The 24,818-nt window shown below is 40.4% G+C and overlaps 1 protein-coding gene across 1 annotated transcript; it reads right to left on the bottom strand.

The window, feature by feature from the left end:
* Positions 1-828: 828 nt before the first annotated feature.
* Positions 829-13,833, bottom strand: thrb (thyroid hormone receptor beta). Its single transcript, XM_089022995.1, has 9 exons — positions 13,695-13,833; positions 13,222-13,559; positions 9,509-9,609; positions 9,279-9,426; positions 8,938-9,143; positions 6,048-6,134; positions 4,011-4,157; positions 2,983-3,241; positions 829-1,070 (listed from the first exon to the last, which is right to left on the bottom strand). The coding sequence occupies exons 2-9, from the start codon at positions 13,556-13,558 to the stop codon at positions 829-831; spliced, it is 1,527 nt and encodes a 508-aa protein (XP_088879121.1). The 5' UTR covers position 13,559; positions 13,695-13,833.
* Positions 13,834-24,818: the final 10,985 nt, after the last annotated feature.

Genomic DNA, 24,818 nt, shown 5'->3' with positions numbered 1-24,818 from the left:
CTCATGTAATGTGCCTCTCTTTGTGACTTTATGATACAATGCAGTGTATATCTTTCATTACAACACAATAGCACATTTATTATACATAGAATAAGGTATGTTGTGTGTAGTTTTAAGGCTTATTTAGTTGAAAAGTATATTTTATGGAAACCCAGGAACGGATCATTCCCATTTTAATGGTTTCCTATGGGATTTTTTTTTTTTTGATACACACTTTTCGCCTTACACACTCTGTCTGGGAACCAATTAAGTTCGTAAGTTGAGGTCTCACTGTATTTTCCTTTTTTTTAGGGGTCGGGTGACTGCCTTTTGTATTGCCCAACACATTTGCGCCGGTTTAATATGTATTGTGCCAGCTGTGTTGCTTGCTCTATCAACCGGAATGTTCAAAAATGTCCAAAATGGCATTTTGAACTTTGACCCGTCTTGACTTTCAGCTTCATGGGGTTATTTTTCGTTGTTTGTCCAAGTTCCAAAATTGATTAAATAACGTACAATACCGCACACGACGTTGTGCAGCCACTGAAAGAACTCATCAAAGAATGGCGTTAGCATGCGTTTTAATGAATTTACTAAAAAAAATCATAACATATCCTCCTGTACAATTAACCAGACATTCACAGCTATGGTAGGAACAGTTATTTAAGGTGAAAAACCCAGATAGGTTACAAAGTAAACAAAACAACGATGCTATTTACACATACCCACACACAAAGTCGTGAGTCTAGTCCAAATAATTGATCGCAAAACTACTCATATGGTGATGACACGAGTCCCTCTTCTGACAAGGCATTGAAGTGCTCAAACAAATGCGTTGTTTTTCCCGACTCAGTCCTGAAAGACCTCCAGGAACAGAGGAGGGAATAACTCAGTTGGACACTCCACTTTCATGTGAAGGAATCGGCTTGCGTGGCAGGCCCCGATCATTCGCAGGTCTGTCACCTTCATCAGCAGCTTCGGCCACAAATGGGCTACTTTGTGTTGACGGTAGTTGATGTAATGTTCAAAAGCCAGCAGGAACTCCTCCTGGCAGCGTTCAATCCGCTCCACGCAACTCAGGCCTGGGCGATCTGACGAGAGAAAACAGTGATTTCGAGGACAAGCGACGCCTCCGCACAACTTGTGTCCATAATTTGTAAAATGGCTTCAAATGACTTCGACTGAGCCTATTTGACAAAGGGGACTTTGATTGGTCTGAAAACATCGTGTTGATCCGCGTTCATGGCGAAATTAGAAGGAAATCACATAAATAACGCGATGGTGAATCGTTGTGTGTTGCACCAAGACTACTGTTTGATACTAGTTGACACAAATTCCCAGCAGACAAATCAGCCCATTTCCAACGGAGCTTGTGCGCCATCTTGTGCATTTTCGGGGACGCTACATTGGATTCCAGACGCCTCAAAATGAGACGGAAGGACTTCTTTAAACGATTGTAAACATGTATGCTTTCCTCTTCAGAACTATTTGAGTCATATCCATAACTGGATGAGTAACAAGAAAGCATCTTCTCCCAATCTGAAGTCATTGTTTTGATTCTCCAGCAAGGCGAGACGTCTTGTTCGTGACGTCACGGACAAGGGGGCGGGACCTTCTGAATCTCGGCATCTCCGAGGTGATTTTGAAGTAGTTTTGGGAGCCTTCATTTCTATTGATGTTTTGCATTTGACAAAAAATATCAGCCTGCGTGTTTTGGCTATTTAAGATGCTATGAAACGTTTTTCTGATGTCAGTTAGGAAACAAAAAAATGGTGTCGGATGTCCTTTAACAGTCTGTTGAATTTGAGTGAAAAATAGGCAACAAAGGAAAATATATTTGTCGTCTATGCCAATTTGTGCTTTCTTTCTCTCACTTTTAAAAATATGATCAAATGATATCGATTATCGGTGCAGAAAAAGGTGAAGTGCCATCTCAGGTCAAGAATGAGATGTGCCCCAAGTAGATTTAATTTAAGGACAGTGGCACCTCGACTTTCAACATGAAAATGTTCTGGAAGAAATTATTTGCAATGAAATGTGATTATTGCACAATAAATGAGAATTGTACAGATTGTAAAAAAAAAAGCACAAAGATAAAAATTCTTATTTAACTTTTAAGAGAAGAAAACCTTGATCCTCTCTCCCCAATGGTGATTTTTTAAATCTAGAGCAGCAAAAATGAAGGACGGGATTGAATGTTAACAGAGAAAAATGAACGTCTGTGTAAGCTCTCAGTCATACAGGAGTGGTCCATCGGTGAAAAGGTTTCTTCAGCCGTCTCTGTACTTTTTTTGAAGGTGTCGGACGTTTCGCTTCTCATCCAAGATGCTTCGTCAGCAAACTAAAATTTGCTGGTAGTTTCGGCTCTATGCATGTATCCCTACTGTCCAGAGGTGACGGAGCCAGACCTCTGGTATGATAGGTCCCTGCTCCAAGGTCAGGGGGAGCAGAGGACCACTCCCTGAGGCTACACTGATGACTTCTATTGTCCTGACTGATTATGGGGTATACGACTGGCCTGATTGCCCCATTTCCTTGGTATCACCTCATCAGCATAACTAAGCCTATGTGGTCTAAGAAGTCTGTTGTAAGAACAATCCAAATAAAACCTCACCCCACCATGGCGATTTCGTGAATGGTTTTGCTGTTTTATAAAAATAGCTTCTTTTACTTCACTTTCAAACCATCAATTCGAAAATGAAAAACAAGGTAATGTAGTTTATTCAATACATTAGCAGTTTTTTTGACAACGATACTAGTGCAGCGTGTTCTACCGGAAACAAATTCCTTGTGTGTCCTACATACTTGGCAATAAAGATGATTCTGATTCTGATTCTGATTGTAAAAATGAAGATTGTAAAGAGCAATACATTGGGGAGACGAAAATTCTCAAAAAAGACTTTACCAACATCAACATATACATATGTCTGTATGTATATATGTATCATTTGTATTGGGGGGGGGGCGGGTGTTATTTGGCAAGTTCTGTTCTGTTTCGCTTACCGGCTGAAAGCAGAATAACTGCTTGTAAAAGAGCCACCTCCGAGTCGTCCAAGTTAAAGGACGACAGTGAGACTCCCAGGTCGAAAATGGCATCTGACACGACACCCAGGCCTCCATTCTTCAGTTGACCTCGTGTGACCTCCATGTCTCCGTTCAGTGCGAGAGTGTCGCTCTCTGGATCGTAGCGAACGGCAGCACGCAGCCACGTGACTTCCATACAGGAGCCTTTCAGCAAAATGATCTGGTCTTCACATGGCAACTGTTCACAAGAACACAGAAAATACTTTCATCATCAGTGATGACTTTTTGTCCCTTTTTGTCCCTAAGTGTGAGTGTGACTGTTGTACGTCTTTGTGTGCCCTGCGATTGGCTGGCAACCAATTCAGGGTGCCCGAAGACAGATGTGATAGGCTCCAGCACCTCCCACGACCCTAATGAGGAATAAGCGGAACTGATAATGGATGGATGGATTATGCTTGTCTGTGACTGTCAAGTGTCCTTGAGAGCTTTGAAAGGCGCTTGAAATCAAATGTATTATTATTATGATGATGATTATTATTATTTTTATTAATTTTGTCTCATTTGAATAAGAAACTAACGTTATCCTTAAATGTCATTGCAAAAAATGCATTTCGAATGAAGTGGCAAAACCGGGTGTGATTTTTATGTTGAGCCGCATTGTCGCTGTACAGACACAAAATAATTGATGACACTTACAACGAAACTACAGTCAAACCTTGGTTTTCCAACATCTTGGTTCTCGATCAAAAATGTCGAGTTTTTTATGCCTCAGTTTACAAGCGAAAATCAGTTTTCGACCAAACTGAGCGCACGTGAATTAACCACTCGACTCCCCTTATACGTCACTTCCTCGCGTCGCATCTCATTGTGACCGAAGCATTATCACGATTTTAAAAAAGCAGACATTGAATATATGGAATGATTCCGTTTTCCACCAACTCGCTTTTCAAACAGGTTTCTGGAACAGATTATGGTCGGAAACTGATAAAACCGGTAGCGGCACATACCTCACAAAACATCGGCAGTTTTTTGGCAAAGTCCACCACTCGTTTTATGGCCGGGGTGATAATTTTTGTAAATTGCCTGAATGCGTCTAAATCCACTTTATTTCCTTCAGGGATATTCGCCGTGGATGAATGACCACTATTGGCAGACTGAAAAGGGGAGATGGGAATTTTAGTGCATAAAAATAGAATAAAAAAATAAAAGACAAACAGCTGATTTATGTGATGATCCTCCAGCAGGTGGCAGAGGAAGGCTTTTCCTCTAGCGTGCACACCGGCTGCTAATTTGTTGGTCTTCAGTTTGAGTCCGTGTTTTTCAAATCCTCTGCCACGGCACAGATATTGTCATGTGTGCTGAGGGAAATTAGACAACATGCGTGCCTGCGGAATTCAAACGGTGAATTCATGAGCATATTCCATAGCAGTTGATGCAACAGGGAAGCTTGGGAACGACGGTACAATACTTAATGTTTCATAACGGGCCAACCAAAGTGACTGAAATTAATATTTTTGTTGCGCATTGTAGGTATACTATAGTTATTTCATTCTGATCTAGTCTGTTTCAGGGACCTTGGCTGTTGTGGGAGCATAAAACAACAAAGGGAACATCAGCTTTTGGGGTGAGAAGGTGCTTAAAGGACAACCGACGCCTCCGGACAAGTTGTGTCCATAATTTGTAAAATCACTTCAAATGACTTCTACTGAGCCTATTTTACAAAGATTCCACCGCGCATAGAGCTATATTTTACGTTTTAAGACTTGCGCTGAATATTGGATTGGATTGGATTGGATATGCCTTTATTAGTCTCACAGTGGAGAAATTTACATTTCACAGCAGCAAAGTGATGAAAGGAATCCGCGAGAGTGGCTGCCTTTCCAGCAGCTCATGTATATTCAGGAAGTCTTGATTTTGGGTTGGTGACGATGTCCGACGTGACGTCACGGAGGGAACGCCCCTGACAGAGAAAGCGACACACAATGCATTTTGGGTACTTTGTTTGGTCTGAAAACACTGTGTTGATCCGTGTTGATGGCCAAATTAGAAGGAAATCACATAAATAACACGATGGTGAATCGTTGTGTGTTGCACCAAGACAACTATTTGATACTAGTTGACACAAATTCCCAGTAGACAAATCAGCCCATTTCCAATGGAGCTTGGACGCCATCTTTTGCATTAATTGGGACGCTACATTGGAGTCCTGACGGCTCGAATTGAGATGGAAGGACTTCTTTAATCGATTGCAAACATGTATGCTTTCCTCTTCAGAACTCTTTGAATCATATTCATAACTGGATGAGTAACAAGAAAGCATCTTCTCCCAATCTGAACTCCGTGAGCCCATTGTTTTGTCTTTTGAGCAAGGCAAGGCGACTTGGCGTGACATCACGAACTGGGGGCGGGGCTTTCGGAAAATCCCCGGTTTCGAGCTGATTTGTGGCAGATTTTGGACACTCAGTGTTTTGCATTTGACTAAAAAATATCAGTGTTTTAGATGCTATAAAATGTTTTTCCGATGTCAGTTAGGAAACAAAAAAAATGGAAAAACGTTCTAAAATACCCAAAACATGCAGGCAGATATTTTTAGTCAAATGCAAAACACCAATAAAAATGACTGAAAGTGTCTGCCACAACTTCCACCTTCTTTTTGCGTGTTACCGCAATTGGCTGCGACACACAACAATTCACCATCGCGTTATTTATGTATTTTCCTTCTAATTTCACGATCAACGCGGTATTTTCAGATGAAAAAAAGGACCCAAAATGCATTGTGTGTCGCTTTCTCGTTCAGGGGCGTTCCCTCTGTGACGTCACTACGGGCATCGTCATCAAGTCAAAAACAAGACTTCCTGAATACTCAGCGTGAGTCTTAAAACGTAAAATATAACTATATACGGTGGTATATAGTTTTTTGTAAAATGCGCTCAGTCGAAGTCATTTCAAGTGATTTTACAAATTTCTGATGCAACTTGCCCGGAGGTGTCGGTTGTCCTTTAAATGACTACTTGAATGTCGACATGTGGAGTTGCAAGTCATACCTGAGCTTCAGTCATCCCCGCCGTGTTCTGGTCAGAGGTATAGAATAAATTACATGTTATTTCATTAAGAAGCATTGTTTCCTCCACCTGTTGGGGAATCAACAGCAATTGTAAAGCTGAAATCAAGAAAATGGAGCAGGCGAACATATAAGTAAGATTGAAGGGGAACAACAACAATATTATGAGAGATGGCAAACACAATTTCAAGGGCAACACACTCAATCATAGTTATGAGAGATAATTGCTATCATGGGTGTCAAACTCATTTTGTGCAGCGTAGTAGTTACCAGTGACGTGCAGTCAGGGGAGGCAGGTGAGGCTGTGCCTCACCTGTCATCATGGAAATATCAAATGAAAAAAATACGTTAAACAGTTATATTTATTTCATGATTTGTACTTTTAAAGTTATTTTCCATTTAACTTCACCATTTTTGGATTTTTTTTTCTTCAAAATCGCAGACTTTTCACATTTACCGTTCAAATACTAAGTGGAGACGAGCGGTGAGGCAGCAGCCGGCTGAGCCTCACCGTGGATTGCGCAATGACTATGCTAACTGTGCTGGCTCGTCTGCAGTGAGACAGCATTGCTGTCCCTCTGCATATCGCTATTAAAGTGTTCAAAAGCTTTTAGTATATGGACTAAATTTCTACACTTTAGCTGGTGTATATGATGAAGAGTCACTGTACATTATAAACTACTGTTTATTTATTTTGATCAAAACTGTGTGCATAGCTGAGGCAACAGTTCCCCTGCCACATGACAGGGGGCGCTGGTGACTACAGAGATTCTTGCGCCTCCTTGGCTGCAGAATAATAGAATTAGTGAGAGCAAGCTACAGTAAACAGTTAGCAAGTTAAGTGCAACCATCCAGTCCTTTTTTCGTATTGCTTGGCCTTTTTTTTCAGAATGGAGGATTACATCTCTAAATTGAAAGAAATAGAGAGACTTTTAAAACTGAAGAAAGATAAAGAAGGCTTCTACAAAGAAGGTATTGATGCCTTTCTTCAGAAGAAGCAGCGCATGGACTTCATTTACAAGTAAAGGTAACACGATAATAACGTTCTTTTTTTAATTCTTTTTTTCTATGCTACAGTTCATCTAAAGAATGCAGACATGACAATTTAAACAAAACACGTTAACTGTTGCCAATCAAATGGTGAATAAGCTACTCTGTGGAGTTCATGTTTGTAAATCTGACTGTGATGACGTCAGTGCCTCACCAGCCATGAACCTCACCGCACTAGTTAAGGTTTCCTCTCACGGGCTGTTATCTACACCGCTTGTCATTTTATTTGCGTAGATCTCTATAAGGCTTCAGCTTGCTTTTTGGAAGCGTTTTTTGTTTATGCATTATCTTTCCTGGCACTCTGTGACCGAGTTCAGATTATACTTTGTATTTTGGAAGCCTAAAACATTCGATTCGGACCTCAACCTAACACTAACCATGATATCTATTAGCTAGCTATCGAGCTAGCTATCTATTTGCCGTCTATTAGCTGTCTAACTGATAGAGAATAAGAAGTTATCATATTAAAAAGTTTCATGCTTAGTTAACATGTGTGACTTGAATACACAATTGAAGCACAGACAACCTGGGGTCAATCTGAGGTCAACAGACACAGCTTGTTAAAATGTCATCTTCATCTAGGAGATCTGGCCTTGGACAGAATTTAGGACTTGGGAAACTCTTTTATCACATGAGCAATTTAAACTCCTTCACAGGAAGAGCTCATTAGTCCGGTTACAAATTTATCAGTTCATGGAAAAGACAATGTTTTATTGCTTACAGCTGTTTGTGCTTGGAACTCAAAAGGTGTGGTATTCTAATCAAGAAAACTGTTTTACTAATGTATCACTTTAATTTGCATATACTGTCAATAAATAGCTTGACAGAAGGCTGCAGAATTCAGGTGTCTGTCATGAATGGCTATGTCTCCTGCCCGCAGTAAAAGACAATCTTTCTGGGTTTGAGCCTTTGTCCGCAGTGTCCAATCTGACACTAACTAACTAGCTGGCTATCTATCTATCTGGCTATCTAGCTACCTAGTTTGCTAATTATCTGTTCGCTGTCTATTAGCTGGCTAGCTAGCTTTCTATCTATTTGAGTTATTCTGGGTTGAGTGAACGCTAGCGCGTGTGGCTGCCGCTGCTCACCCACAGAAAAAAAAAATATCTTGTGACTGTAAAGTGACCTTGAAGGTATTGGAAGGTGCTTATAAATGAAATGTATTATTATTATATGTCAGATAATGGTGCAGATAATGATTGGATGAGTTCAGGATAGCTCAAGGCTGTGGAAGGGTTTGATGTAAAGTGTATAAACGAGGACCTTATTCGGGAAGTCCAGCAGTTAGTTGTTAGACAAACAGCTATGGCTTTTTTTTTTTTTACTTGTCCTTGGACTACAGCACATTCTTTGTCATCTATGATTCTGGTATGATTCTTTGAGGAAGTCTTTTCAGAATCAGAATCAGAACCAGAACCAGAAAGCCCTTTCCTGTTTCATTTGCTACTCACAGTGTACTTCTGTTTCTCTAACCACTCCTTGTTCTCCTCACTGCTGTGTGTGTGTGTGTGTGTGTGTGTGTGTGTGTGTGTGTGTGTGTGTGTGTGTGTGTGTGTGTGTGTGTGTGTGTGTGTGTGTGTGTGTGTGTGTAATTCTCCCATCCCGCCTCAACCACGGATCTTGACCAATCACGTGCGGCTTTAACCGAAGACTGGGGGCGGGGAATATAGGGGAAAAAAAAGTCGGCTCCCATTTCCGGCTCCTTGTTCGTTCACTCCAGAGATTCGGCCGTAATAACCGTCTCGTTCGCTAACGACACATCACTATTAACAACGCAGTGATAACGACACCGTTTTGTCAAAATGGCGAGGAGAATCTCTCACCAAAAACGTCCGCTTCTGCTTCCAGTAATTTCCTTGAGCATTTGTGGCCATATGGGCATTAGTAGTCATACGAATGAGGTCCCACTCGTTTTCGGAGGGCTCATGTTGATCTGTTGCTGTTTTTTGGAGCTCCTCCTTGCGTCGACGCTCCCGGTTGTCCTCAATCAGCTTGCGCTTGGCAAGCCTCTTGGTCTCATCCAACACCACTTGTGGGTTTCGGGGAAACGGGGGCAAAATGAAAACAAAAATCAGCGAATTAACCGAAGCGGAAGGTTTGGACAGATCTCAGAATGCTAGGTTATTATTGCTTCCTTTTGCAGATAAACGATGTACTGACTCACAATCTGTCGCCATTCCAACTGCGATACATTTCTTGAAGCGACAATCCTGGCACTGGTTTCTGGTCACTTTGTCAATGGCGCATCTTTCCTGGTATTTGCAAACATAGGTTTGCCTGAGCTTTTTCTGAATTGTCCTCCTGAAGAAGCCCTAGGTATCAAATAGGACCGCACGTGATTCACACAGATTCTCCAATCTGCTTCTACAATCCATTCAGGGACTTGTTTGTTACCTTGCAGCCTTCACAGGTAATGCAGCGATAGTGATAGCCCGTCGCTTTGTCCCCACACACGACGCAGAGCTCATCTTTGTCCAGGTAACTTGGTATGTACCCTGGCAGAGAAGAAAATACTGTTTACTTGATCAACACGCAGTTACAATCACATGTCTATATAATCCCCACACTTTTTGAATATGACTGATGACTTTCGCAAGGTAGAAAGCGACAGAGCCCCCGCATGGAAGTCCGCATTTAAATAAACATTGTGAGATCCGTATTTTAGCTCAAGAAATGACAAAATATTGCGTTTTAGGACTACATAAACATTCAACAAAGCAAACAGTTTCTCTCTCACTGTAAATGCTGTTGATACATTTGTCGATGACTGCTATCCCATAGTTGACTAGTAGATAGCTAGCTGTGCTTTATTTTTCATGACATTACGTTGGTTTGTTGTTGCTTCCGCTACAGGTTTTACTTTCCGCGCTTTTTTGAAGTTTCATTTTACAAAGAAGACGGCGAGAATGGACAGGCTTTATCGCTGTACTGTTTAGCAAAGAAAAGATAAAAGGACGAAGATCAAAACTTCCATTTCGGAGCCAAAGCGGGCAAAATGGTTTGTACGATTTATTTCATTGATGTAAAGTCCAAATGTTTATGTGTCAATAGTCGCTATATTTTTATACTTGTACGGTGGTGTCGTTGGTCATTCATCATGCAAGTGAAATCCCATTCAAGAGTTAACCATCAGTACAAAGAACCGGAGTCGTCTGTTTCGAATGGAAGCAAACTCACCATTGACAGTTCAATCGTGTCCCCCTCCCTTCAGGTCAAGAGCCTGGGTGTCGTCCTCGATAGCTCACTATCTTTTCAGTCCCATATAAATAACATAACTCGGTCTGCTTATTTCCACCTCCGTAATATTAACCGTCTCCGTCCCTCGCTCACCCCTCACTGCGCTGCTATCCTTATCCACAGTCTCGTCACCTCTCGCATCGACTATTGTAACTCACTTCTTTTCTCCATAAACTCCAACTAGTCCAAAATTCCTTAGCCATCACTAAAAACCCCTCCTTTCACCACATCACCCCCGTCCTCCAGCAGCTCCACTGGCTCCCTATCAAACTTCGTAACTTCCTGAATTCAAAATACTTCTGTTTACATTCAAAACCATCCATAACCTTGATCTGTCTGACCTGCTTCAAATGTCAGATAAATCAGATCCTCATCCTCCCTTCACCTTCTGCCCATCTCACCACAATGGGGTGCAGAGCTTTCAGCCGCTCTGCCGCCAAACTCTGGTATTCACTTCCACCCAACATCCGTAATATTGACTCCCTTCCTACTTTCAAATCCCACCTCAGAACCCATCTGTTTAAAGGACAACCAACACAATTTTTTTTTCCTAACTGACATCAGAAAAACGTTTTATAGTATCTAAAATAGCCAAAACACACACGCAGGCTGATATTTTTTGTCAAATGCAAAACACCAATAAAAATGACTGCAAGTGTCCCAAAACGACTTCAAAAAGACCTCGGAAATGGTGCGTTTCAGAAGGTCCCGCCCCCTTGTTCGTGACGTCACGCCAAGACGTCTTGCCTTGCTCGAGAATTAAAACAATGGCTTCAGATTCGGAGAAGATCTTTTCTTGTTTCTCATCCAGTTATGAATATGATTCAAATAGTTCTGAAGAGGAAAGCATCAATGTTTGCAATCGATTCAAGAAGTTATTCCGTGTCATTTTGAGGCATCTGGACTGAAATGTAGCGTCCCAGAAAATGCCCAAGATGGCGCTCAAGCTCCGCTGGAAATGAGCTGATTTGTCTGCTGGGAATTTGTGTCAACTACTATTAAATAGTAGTCTTGGTGCAACACAGAGCGATTCACCATCACACTATGTGTTTTCCTTCTAATTTCGCCATCAACACGGTGTTTTCAGACCAATCAAAGTACCCAAAATGCATTGGGTGTCGCTTTCTCGGTCAGGGGCGGTCCAAACGTGACGTCACATGGGGATCGTCATCAACTCGAAAACAAGACTTCATGAATATTCAACGCGATTCTTAAAACGTAAAGTATAGCTATATGCGGTGGAATCTTTGTAAAATGCACTCAATAGAAGTCATTTGAAGTGATGTTACAAATTATGGACACTACTTGTCCGGAGGCGTCGATTGTCCTTTGAAATTGCATTCATGGTCTAGTTCAATCAACTGTTTTATTATGTATCTTTTTTTTTATGTGTCTATTGTTTTGTGTATTGTTTTTTGATTGTAAAGTGTCCTTGGGTGTTATATAAAGCCAGAGAGAACTAATTGTAAAACAACAAAGTTATAAGAACAAAAATAGGCAGAAGTAACAAACAAAAAGGATGACCGAAAAATACAAATGACAAGCTCTAACAAAGATGAGAGCGTCTAACAAACATCGACTCACACTGAGTGGTCGTGGCAATCCTCCTAACCACATTAGTCAGCACAGTTATGGATGTATGGCTTCCTGTCCCTAGGATACCAAACATGTGAGCAATAGATACTGGCCAGCTATCTAGCTAGCTAGTCATTAGCTGTATAGCGATATAGCTGGCTAGCTATCTAGCTAGCTAGTTATTAGCTATCTGTTGTCTAGCTAGCTAGCTTTCGATCCATTTCAGTTGCTTCCGAGTTGAGTGAACGTTGACGTGTGTGGCTGCCACTGCTCACCCACAGAAAAAAAATCCTGTGACTGTAAAGCGACTTTGCAAGTTTTGAAAGGTGCTTATAAATGAAATTTATAAGCGTATTATTATTATTAGTATTAGTATTAGTAGTAGTACGAGTATAATAATAATAATAATAATAATAATAATTATTATTATTATTATTATTATTATTATTCCCCCCAACCTGAGAGCAGGGATCAATCATAGCAGAGTTGGGCACCGCCACGTCTGGACAGTAGGGATATATATATATATATATATATATATATATATATATATATATATATATATATATATATATATATATATATATATATATATATATATATATATATAGGCAAAAGATTGTAGTTCGCTGACGAAGCCTCTTGGATAAGAAGCGAAACGTCCGACACCTTGAAATTTGTACAGATGACGGCTGAAGAAACCTTTTCAGCGATGGACCACTCCTGTACGACTGAGAGTTTACACAGACGAATAGATCAAATTCTCAACAAAAAAAAAAAACATTTTTAACGGTTACAGGGCTGTGGCTGCATTCTCCTAACACACATTGATACATTACTGTCGCTCGATTCAAAGAAAGAGTGTAACAGAAAATATATGAGTGAAAATCAAACTACAAGTTAAAAGTTTCAAGCAGTATTGTAAACTGACCGGTTGGCATAACCATGTGAGCCCATCCATTTTAGGAGATTCAGATGCATTGCCCAATTTGGGACTCGACATTTTGTGGAGGTTAATGATTATCTCGTATGAGCCTTCTGTTGCCTCTACACCCAATCAATAATCATCCAATCAATAAGGAAACCTGCTGCATGACGCCAAGACTTGGATTTATGCCGGGATTTAAATGGAAAATCCCAGACGTCATTGATTCAATGATCGCAGAGTCATCCCTAATTAATTCCATTCAAAAAATGCTAAAGACGATATGAAAGAAAACGACATTTACGTGAAATGACACAAAGTGCGACTCTTTGAATTAAAATAGAGACGATCGTAATCATAGATTTCTTACCTTTCTTGTGTGCTCCTCGCATCCATTGTACATGCGAGCAATGTGATTTCACCTCAGGGGAATACTCGGGGTGATAATGACAATGATGGAGAGGGATCTCCGTGTTGCAAAAATCACTCTTGAAACAGGATGGGACACTGCCATACAAATAATGATAGTGCTGGCTTGGTGGCCAAACCTGCTCCAAGCACGGCGGATGGTGAAGCGCTTGGGGTTCATAGTGTCCATAGCCTGGTCCTTCACTTGCGTAGAGACAGTTCTCTCCGCCACCCTGTATAGTATAGTCGCCAACCGTCGATTGAGACATCTCATCAATGTCCCTTAAGCAGCAATTCATCCTAGAAATACAAGGCAGAGAAATAGCTCCATCAATAAATTCAATATTTAAAAAAATCTGGATAATATCACGCTAGAATGAATTCATAAATCAATCAATCAATCACAATTTATAATTTAAAAAAAATCAAACCTACCAGCCAAGGTCAAAATCCAAAGGTACGTATCCTCAAATGTCCAATGACATCACAGACCACAGGAAGCAAGTGCCCACCCGCCGCCGCACGGCTGAATTGGGACGTAGAGATTTATGACGACGTCCAGCCCTAATCTCACACTCCACAAATCCTTGATGTGCCACAAACAGGAACCATGTCGCACATTAAAACCTCACGCATTCCACCTATGGTAAATACTCATTTGTAAAAATGCAGATCGGTACAATGTGCTTCAAAACAACACCGCATGACAATAAAAACAAAACAACAACAAAACAATGGATTACTCAATACGGAGCCCCCAACGACACAACAACAAAAAAACTTTTGTTTTGCATTCCCTCGCAAAGAATGCGAGATCTCGCAATCTTCTTTTTTTATGTTGCCGATGACCATTTTGTGTTTGGGAGCATTTTACTGAGCGAGTTGCTTGTTCTGTAGCCACAAAGGGACATAAGTCTTCTTGTGCCGGTCCCAAGCCTGGATAAATACAGAGGGTTGTGTCAGGAAGGGCATCCGACGTCAAAGCTTGGCCAAAACAAACATGCGCATCAACCCTCTAAAGATGGAGAACACTGATTTGCTGTGGCGACCCCGTCAAGGGAAAAGCTTGCCCAAAGGAAAAGAAGAAGATGTACTTCCGGGTCAGCTTGGCTCAGGTAGACTTTCCCGCGCGCTGCTTATTGAGGGAAGACAACAACTCGGCGCAAAAAGATTGTGAGATCTCGCATTCTTTGCGAGGGAATGCAAAACTTGAAACCCTTCCATCACACATCCCACCTGACATTTTTCTCCAGCCTGCCCGGACACGCTTCTTCACCTCTTTTCCACACTCTCCATTGCTCTGGACAGTTGACCCCAAGTACTTAAAATGCTCCACCTTCTTTATCTCTTCTCCCTGTAGCATCACTCTTGCACTTGGATCCCTCTCATTCACACACATATATTCCGTCTTGCTGCGACTGATCTTCGTTCCTCTCCTTTCCAGGGCATATCTCCACATCTCTAGATTCTCCGCCACCTGTTCCCCGTTCTCGCTACAGATCACAATGTCATCTGCAAACATCAATTTTGAAATCAACTGAACTCGCATAACTTTCAAAAAGTGACAACACCGTCCGTGCACGCACACCCTGTTTGTTCCCATTGATCAAGGGTGTCAAACTCATTTTTTTTGCCGCTGCCCAAATTGTCGTGATGGTTTCCTCTCGGGGGATATATCGATAGTCCCGGTTATATCGATATTTTTTCCGACTCCCTTGAATATCGATATAACGAGACTTTACTGTATATATATATATATCATATCAAGTCTGCCTTTGTTGTAATAAAATTCCCCTGGATTTGACGCTTTGAGGACGATAATTTTTCTCCAAATAATAATAATAATAATACATTTGATTTCTAAGCACCTTTCAAAACTCTCAAGGTCATTTTACAGTCACAGGATGAGTTTTTTTCTGTGGGTGAGCAGCGGCGGCCACACGGGCCAGCGTTCACCCGGAAGTCACTGAAATAGATAGAAAGCTAGCTAGTTATCTTATAAATAGCTAATATATTGTTATTAGATAGCCAGCTAGATAGCTAACAGATAGCTAGCTAGATAGCTAGCTAGCCAGCCAGCTAGACAGCGAATAGATAGCTATTAGATAGCTATTAGATTGCTAGCCAAATAGCTAGCCAGGCGGTTAATAGATAGCTATCCAGATAGCTAGCCAGAAATCCAGACAGCCAATAGATAGCCATTAGAAAGCTATTAGATGGCTACCCAAATAAGCAGCTAGATAGCTAGCCAGATAGCCAGCCAGCTAATAGATAGCTATCAGATAGCTGTGACATCAGTACGAAGCGTCATCCTTGACTGGGGTAGATACACAACCAAATGATTGGAATGAAAGTCAACTTGCCGGGTCCATACGTGAAGTTACTGCTAGCTAGTCTGCACACGGCTCATTAGCTTCCACACTTGCTTTCTGCTGTCACTCGCAGAAGTATATATATGCTAACGTTAGCATGGGGCTTGTTAAAGTGCCACTGAAATTCAACTGTTGGTGAATCCTTCCATTCATTAAACCTGAAGGGGCGTTTACCTGCTTGGACATCAACGGCCACCGAGGTCGGTATCATCCAATCAAAATTGCCAACTGCAGCCCCAACCAAAAGATGAACAGCGAAAAAGCGAGAATATGTACAGTACAGTACTTTATTTAGTTTTCTCGACGAGCCTGATGCGATCATCAAAAGCGTCATATATGCCTCGCGAGCCATAGCTTTCCGACCCCTGGTATAGATTCATTACACACAATACATGAAATCAATTAATCAGTCAATCAATCTGCATAAAGCATCTCACGCACAAACACACACACACACATACACACACACACACACACACACGCACACACACACAACTGGCCTAAGAAAAGTGAAGCTCAGCTCAAGGCAATTGTGACGGAAGGAACTGTATGACCACCATAAGTCACGGGCAAAGAGTGTATGGAGTCCCCTCAATGGAGCAGCATAGTGATCGGGTACCCAAAGCCACGGCCATGGCCCACCGCAACAAACAATAATGACTAAAAAAAAACATACAGTCCCACACATGACATAATCAGTGTCTGAAACTCCTGATAAAAAAGTTGGCGGACACCAGGGCAGACAACTCTGAAAAGTTGCTTGAAACACAATAAGACAAGTAATCGCAAAAAATAAAAAAAATAAAAAAATAAAAAAATAAAAAACATTGTTGCAAAGTATTAAAGGACAACCGACGTCACTTTTTTGTTTTTTAACTGACATCAAAATACGTTTTATAGCATCTAAAATACCCAAAACACGCAGTATGATATTTTTATCCAAATGCAAAACACCAATAAAAGTGACTTAAAGTGTCCCAAATCTGCAAAAAATTGAGCTGCGAATTGGGCATTTTCAGAAAGTCCCGCCCCCAATTTGTGACGTCACGCCAAGACGTCTTGCATTACTGCAGAATCAAAACAATTGCTTCAGATTCGGAGAATATGCTTTCTTGTTACACATCCAGTTATGAATATGATTCAAATAGTTCTGAAGAGGAAAGCATACATGTTTGCAATCGGTTAAAGAATTTATGTGTGCCATTTTGAGGCAACATTGGGGGGAAATCTCTCGCCTAAAAAAAGAGGCACAAAATGGCGACCTCTTGTGGCCACCTCCGTTTACACAGGCTGATAAATTCCTTATATGGCGCTTGGACGCCCTCTTCTGGCCTCCTGGCTCTTTTTGGTGCAACATGACATTTTCAGACCAAACAAGTACAGCAAAATACATTGACGTGATGGAAGGACCGCTACAATGCGTCTTTTTTACGGTCCTTTAGTGACGTCACGTACGGACTCGTCACCGACTCAAAAACAAGACTTCCTGAATATTCAGTGCGAGTCTTAAAAGGTAAAATCTAGCTATATGCGGTGGAATGTTCTTAAAATACGCTCAGTAGAAGTCATTTGAAGCCATTTTACAAATTACGGACACAACTTGTCCGGAGACGTCGGTTGTCCTTGAAGGATTTTTTTTTTTTATGAATGATGTACCTACCACAAATGCTCCCTTGCTTAATTGACGGTAAATATCCCTTGCTGCTGATTTTGCTCCCGTTGTAGTTTGTCCATCGACTGTCGGCCATGTTGCACGACGCAATGTTTGTGTCACATTCTGATTGGCGTCAGGTGCGCGCCCCTCCCTTCACCGTTCCTCGGGTTCGCACACCTGATTTGCCTTCTGACTATAAAAGTCACCCGGTTAGCCTCAGTAGTCGCCGGTGTGTCCCCTTTGGTGATTGTCCACTGCTGTAGGAAAGGTTGGTCGCGCTCCCTTTGTGCTGTCGTTTTGTTTGGTGTTCCCCTGCGTGTCTCACTAAAACCTTTTGAACTCATCTACTGCCTCCAGCGACTATACTTCGGATCCAGCTCCTTTTTGTCCGACGAGGTCGTTTTTGCCTCGTGCGCCGTCTGCTACTGCTAAGCCACGTGAACTCCTCTTTCCACCATGCTTTTCATGTATGTTGACGTTTTGTAGCGTCATAAATGTTTGATTGATTGATTGATTGGATTTGCCTTTATTCGTCTCGCAGAGGAGTGGAGTTGGCTTCTTTTCAATCTTTCTTCTGGGGCTGAGGTTCGGTGCATCTACTGTGGAAAATGATATGCAAATGAACGACCTTATAACGCTCTGGAAAGTCCAAAGCACAAAGTGGGCTTCTGATTGGCCGCCATGCCGAGTATGCAAATTGCCAAACGAAATGAAATATCCGAAATCGGAATAATTTAGTCCGATTTTGAAATCTTCGTTCAAACTGGCATCTGGGCAGACGTTATTTCAGACACTGACGTAAAGATTTTCTCAACGGGCGTTTGAATAATACAGAGGGACAATTGTTGACGAAAAGGTTTCTTTGACCGTCATCTGTACTTCTTCGATACCTCGAAGAAGTACAGATGACGGTCAAAGAAACCTTTTCATCGATGGACCACTCCTGTACGACTGACTATGATAATCAGCGTGTCCCTAGTAGCAGATATCCATGCATGGTTTGAACTTGGAAAATATGGGACTTTTTGTCTCCGTCAAATGGTGAAGAATATATGTGAAAATGTGTACATTATTGTACAGCGTGTAAATCTAGCCTTTTCTCTTATTGTATGTGGAACTGTCACGGCTTGGAATTGAAGCGGATTTATGTGGGACGTGAGATGTGAGAATCTATTTTCGTCAACGGATGCTACAGCATCGTGTTTGCTTTCAACGTAGTAGACGTGCACGTTTAACCATGACATCCCCGTTCCACTGCTGAAAAGGATGCTTCGATATTCTCCTCTTTCATCTAGAACTGCTTCATATCACAAAGAGGGTACAGCAAGTGCTGAAGAATGACTCTCTTTGTGTTGTCATATTTATTTTTGGTTTTTTTTTCTCCCAAGATGACGGCACGTGAACACGCAGCGGCTCTTCTCTCTCCCGGCAAATTGGCGTTTTGGTGTTTAGTATGTTTGTCCAAGTCATTCTAAGTGCCTTGCACGCTGGGTCCGAGAGGACACTCATTTCATCCGTTCTGTATGTCATGCATATTAGCATATTTGACAATAAAGATGACTTTGACTTATTATTTTTTTAATGCTGATCAGATTTCACCAAAAGCTTGTCATCATTCTTTTTTTTTTTTATTGAAATTCTTGATTCTATTGTTGCTGGCCTCACAGGCCTTGGCAGTTCTTAACCCCAACTTGATAACTTTTTATCCCTTGTTGTTTTCCTTGACTAAAGCGGTTTTAAGAACCTCTTCCGAGACGTGGCATCTGACCACAAATTGCAACAAGCATTGGCTTAAATTAATGCTGTTAAGCTGAAAAAATGATGCTGAAGGATTCATTCATTACTTAAAATCATTACGCATTTGCTTATTTCACTCCAGGTGGTCAGGAGAGTTCTTGAGCCAGTCCTTGTTTTGTCAGATTAAAGAGGCTAACCTCACTTCTGTAGTCACGTTTTAGATCAATATAATCAAACAAAGCAACTATTGCATTGCAGCCTTTGGTTGGTTTGGTTGAGGGAGGACACTATTTGCAATCAAGTGGCTATAGAGTCCAAACAACTTCATTTGGCTTGGTTAATTATTATAAGAATAATACATTTCATTTCCCAGCGCCTTTCAATACTCTCAAGGTCACTTTACAGTCACATGACAGGTCTTTCTGTGGGTGAGCAGCGGCAGCCACACGCACCAGCGTACACTGAACCTGGAATAACTCAAATAGATAACTAGATAGCTAGCTAGGTATCCAGCTAGATATCTAATAGATAGCAAGCTAGATAGCCAGATAGATAATAGACACCAAATAGATAGCTAGCTAGGTATCCAGCTAAATAGCTAATAGATAGCTAGCGGGGTAGCCATCTAGGTAGCCACCTAGATAGCCAGCCAGATAGCTAATAGGCAGCAAATAGATAGCTAGCTAGGTATCCAGCTAAATAGCTAATAGATAGTGAGCTAGATAGCTAATAGACAGCAAATAGAGAGGAAATAGATAGCTAGCTAGCTGGGTAGCCATCTAGGTAGCCAGCCAGATAACTAGATAGCTAATAGAGAGCAAATAGATAGCTAGCTGGGTAGCCAGCTAGATAGCCAGCTAGATAGCTAATAGGCAGCAAATAGATAGCTAGCTAGGTATCCAGCTAAATAGCTAATAGATAGTGAGCTAGATAGCTAATAGACAGCAAATAGAGAGGAAATAGATAGCTAGCTGGGTAGCCATCTAGGTAGCCAGCCAGATAACTAGATAGCTAATAGAGAGCAAATAGATAGCTAGCTGGGTAGCCAGCTAGATAGCCAGCTAGATAGCTAATAGGCAGCAAATAGATAGCTAGCTAGGTATCCAGCTAAATAGCTAATAGATGGTGAGCTAGATAGCTAATAGACAGCAAATAGAGAGGAAATAGATAGCTAGCTGGGTAGCCATCTAGGTAGCCAGCCAGATAACTAGATAGCTAATAGAGAGCAAATAGATAGCTAGCTGGGTAGCCAGCTAGATGTTTGTGTATGAAAACTTGAAGGGGATGAGATAATTGAATCTCCAAGGTACCAGCAGCGCCTGTTATAACATGAAAACCAACATCATTATGATTTCGTATCATAAAATACATATATTAAAAAAAATAATAATTAGCCGTTCGTTGTTTGCTGTTGCGCTACCTTAACCTTTCAATCCACTTACTCTCTATTTTATTTATTAATGTATTTAATTATGCGCTTATTTATTTATGTATTGATGTGTTTATTTACTTACTTGGGTTTGCACTTGTTTATTTATTTGATTGTTTATTTCATTATTGAGATAATTAGTTATTTGTTGATGCAATACAGCTACATGTATCAATATGCCTTTCTTGATACCTGCACTATGTACAGTTTTTTTATGAAACGGTTTTGCACATTTACAGTATATAGTTGACGTTTTTATTTTACTATGCTTAGAATATCTTGTTGTTTTTATCCTTTCACCCCCGCCCCTCCCTTTCAAATTGCTGCTGTGGACTGCAAATTTCTCCATTGTGGGACGAACAAAGGTTTTCTGATTCGGATTTTCTGATTCTGAAATAATGGTAACTTTTCTACAGAAGAGGATGAGGGCCACTGAAGAAAAAAATAAGGCTGCATGATTCTGACTTTTTTCTCTGAATTCTGACTTTAAAGTCAGAATTCTGAATTTTAAAGTCACTTTAAAGTCATAATTCTGACTTTAATCTCATAATTCTGACTTTAAAGTGAGAATTCTGACTTTATTCTCAGAATGAATTCTGATTTTAAAGTGAGAATTCTGACTTTAAAGGCAGAATTTATTCACAGAATTTTGACTTTAAAGTGAGAATTCTGACTTCTCTGAATTCTGACTTCAAAGTCAGAATTCTCACTTTGAAGTCAGTTTATTGTCAGAATTCTGACTTTATTCTCAGAATTCTGACTTCAAAGCCAGAATGCCTTTAAAGTTCTCACTTGAGTCATTCTGACTTTAAAGGCAGAAATCTCACTTTAGAGTCAGAATTGTGACTCTAATAAAGTCAGCATTCTCACTTTAAAGTGACGAGGTGGCAAGTCATGGTCATTAACAAAGAGTAACAGCTGGTATGAGGGAGGCCATTTGAGGCAAATCTGAGCGCAAAGAAGCCTTGATACCAGTTTAACTTTTCAATGAGGTGACGTCCTTGATATGCACTAATCTTGTTTGGAGTTTAAATGGCTGTCGTGTTCGTTTAAGTGTTTATCAGACTAGAGAAGAACCTATCAATACTGAAACAATCTGTTGTCTGGGTGGGTGGATCGTATTAATGCTGCGGAGAGATATTTTTTGTGTCTACTTTATTTTTGTCTCAAACCGTATATTGAGGATTACAGGATGAACAAAAAAAATGTCACTTTACAATGTACAGGGAAAAAAATATTCACACTAAAAGTCACAGCATGTCCATAAAAACATGGTTTCAGCATTAATACTGTATGAGCAATCAATCACAACGCAGTTGTTTTTCAAGCTACATTTGTTCAAAAACAAAATATTGTCACCTTGTATTTGTTTTTCAAATTGTCTCATTTGAATGACACACTTCATTTTCTCCAGTAAGCTTTGAGGGATGAGTCATCAGTAGATAAGGCCACATTTACAAAACATACACACAAAAACTTACCAAGAATGTTGTTTTTTTGTTTCCCCCTCTCAGGTGAATGTCCTTTTGGTCTAAGTAAGTAAATGTTGTTGGAAAAGCCCAAAACGAATTTCTGTTGATGATTCCGGAAAGATCTCCAAAGCTTGTGAGTTCATGAAATTGATGAGACTTGTCGCAATACATTTCTGTTTTCTTTCTTGCTCATCCAAATAGAAAAGAGGAAGGAATGCCGCTGCCTCTGTAAACTTCCCAAAGTGGCTCTTGAAGGCGCAGACAAATGCCTTTTGGTGATTGATGACAGGTGGGTCACGTTGGGTTTTCGGGATGACGGAGGTCATCTCACTTAACCTGGGCCCTCGACCGACATGATACCCTGAGCCAAATGTCCTGAGCTACTCTGTTACCTGAGGACAGATTTCCCCTTGGAATTTAAGGGAATGACAGAAGGCACTATCAGTTCATTGTTGATAGTTTGTGAAGATTATGGCAGCAAGAATCGACCCTCATTAAACTAAAGTCGTTTTTTTTATCCATTCATGGCTATTAATACTTTTGTGAGCATTCAATGCTTTACTATTTTGAAATTTAAATCCATATATACATATACACACACATACACACACATATATATATACATACACACATATACATTATATATACATATATATATACATACACACATATACATTATATATATATATATATATATATATATATATATATATATATATATATAAAACAAAGTATTGCATTTACAAAAAAAAAGAAGACTGCAATGTACAATTGCACAAAAAAAGGTTCATTAAAAGAACTTGCATTGTGCAAAGTCTAAAATACAATATAAAAGCATATTTGCTCTATGTAACTGTATTGACTTGACATAAGGTGGCTGTGCTATTTACAATGTATGAGTCCAGGCAGTGTTTGAAATAATGTCTGGCCGGGTGTCCGGGGGTACAACTTCCAGAACCTCTGTGCCCGAGTGGCTGACAACTTTTTTCAGAAAAACAAGAAAGATTTTTCTTCAACCGTTTGCTTTATGCCGATTTCGAAATATTCGTTCGGTTTGAAATTTCAGAATTTCGGTTTGGCCATTGACATACCCGAGTGTTCTCATGTTGTGCATTTGCATATCATTTTCAAAAGTAGACGCACAGAGAACACAAGAAAAATGGATAAGAGGTTAGGAATCAAGCCAAAACCTCAGCCTCAGAAGAGAAACTCCAAAGAAGCCATTTATGACGCGACAAAACTTCAACGTACATTGAGAGCATCGTGGAAAGAGGAGTTTACTGTCACGGTTTGCAAGATGGTGATGATGGTGGTTGTGGATCCCAAAAAGCAGGCAGGAAGGAGCAGCAGGTTGAATTTGACAAATTGTATTCAAATAAAGTCAGCAGGAACAAAATCTAAAACATCAAAGTCATCCCAACAGAAAAGTACAAAGTATCAAACAAAACCACGAGTAAAAATCTGCCAAGATGAAACAAACCTGACAGGGTGAAGCAAACACATTAAATGACCCGACACGGAATGGTCGTGCCGGGAGTCCTTTTAACTGCCACTGATTGGAACGACCAACACCTGTGCCGGCGGGGCCGACAGCGCCATCCGTTGGTTGCCAACCAGATCGTGACATTTACGTGGCTTGCAGCAGACAACGCAAACATTGCATTGCGCAACATAACCAACAGTGTATGGACAAACGACAACTGGAGCAAAATCATCAGCAAGGGAGATTTACGACAAATTAAGCAAGGGAACATTTGTGGTAGGTACACTTTAAAGTGCTGTTCCGTTATATATTCTGATTATCAATCCTTAATACTTTCCAACAATTGTTTTTTTTTTGCGATTAGTCGTCAGTTGTGAAAAATGGGGCAGGCAACTTTTCAGAGTTGTCTGCCCTGGTGTCTGCTAACTTTTTATCATGAGTTTCAGACACTGGTCCAGGGTTGTTGTTTTTTTAACGTGTTTAATAAGACGCTTGATCGCAGTCTGTAGGAACAAGCGGCGGAATCTCTCCTTATTGCATCTATTTATATTTGTATTTTATTTATTATTGTATCTGTTTTTTTCTATGGTTGTCTGTGACTGTAAAGTGACCTTGAGAGCTTTGAAAGGCACTTGAAAATAAAATGTATTATTATTATTCTTAGTATTAGTATTAGTAGTAGTATTCAATATTAAATTCACCGAGGGCCAAAATGTTAAAAAACAAACATTGTCAAGGGCCAGACCAATTTTTGTATTAAATTGTTTATTTTTATTATCTTTAAAGGGCAACCGACGTCACTTTTTTGTTTTTTAACTGACATCAGAAAAACGTTTTATAGCATGTAAAATAGCCAAAACTAGCAGTATGATATTTTTAGTCAAATGCAAAACACCAATAAAAATGACTTAAAGTGTACAAAATCTGCAAAAAATTGAGCTGCGAATTGGGCATTTTCAGAAAGTCAACAAGGAGCCGGAAATGAGAGCCAACTTTTTTTGTCCTCTATTCCCCGCCCCCAGTCTTCGGTCAAAGCCGCACATGATTGGTCGATATCCGTGGTAGAGAAGGGAGTGGAGAAGTACAGACACACGCAGCAGTGAGAAGAAGGTAGGAGGGGGGACATTAGGGTAGACAGGTGGACAAATGTTATCACATTATGCTGTTATTATTATTCAATTATGATCTTTTTTACTAGTTGGTATGATTATTAATATGAAAAGCAAATTAGTGACAGCTGATCATCAGACCAGTGTAACCTCAGGGAAAGGGAAAGTTAGTGGATGCTCTCTGTGCACATATAAATCAAGCCGTATAAATAAAAACATTTGATATAGTGTATATTTTACATGAGTAATTCGTTTTTCATAGTTTTACATGATTTTTGGTAGTTAGTTAATTTAAACAAAAAC

This window comes from Hippocampus bargibanti, linkage group LG20 (genome assembly GCF_051943395.1).
Source record: "Hippocampus bargibanti isolate YZ-2025 linkage group LG20, ASM5194339v1, whole genome shotgun sequence".
NCBI classification, from domain to species: domain Eukaryota; kingdom Metazoa; phylum Chordata; class Actinopteri; order Syngnathiformes; family Syngnathidae; genus Hippocampus; species Hippocampus bargibanti.
Note: the sequence above shows the minus strand (reverse complement) of the source record. Positions and strands in the feature narration are given on the sequence as shown.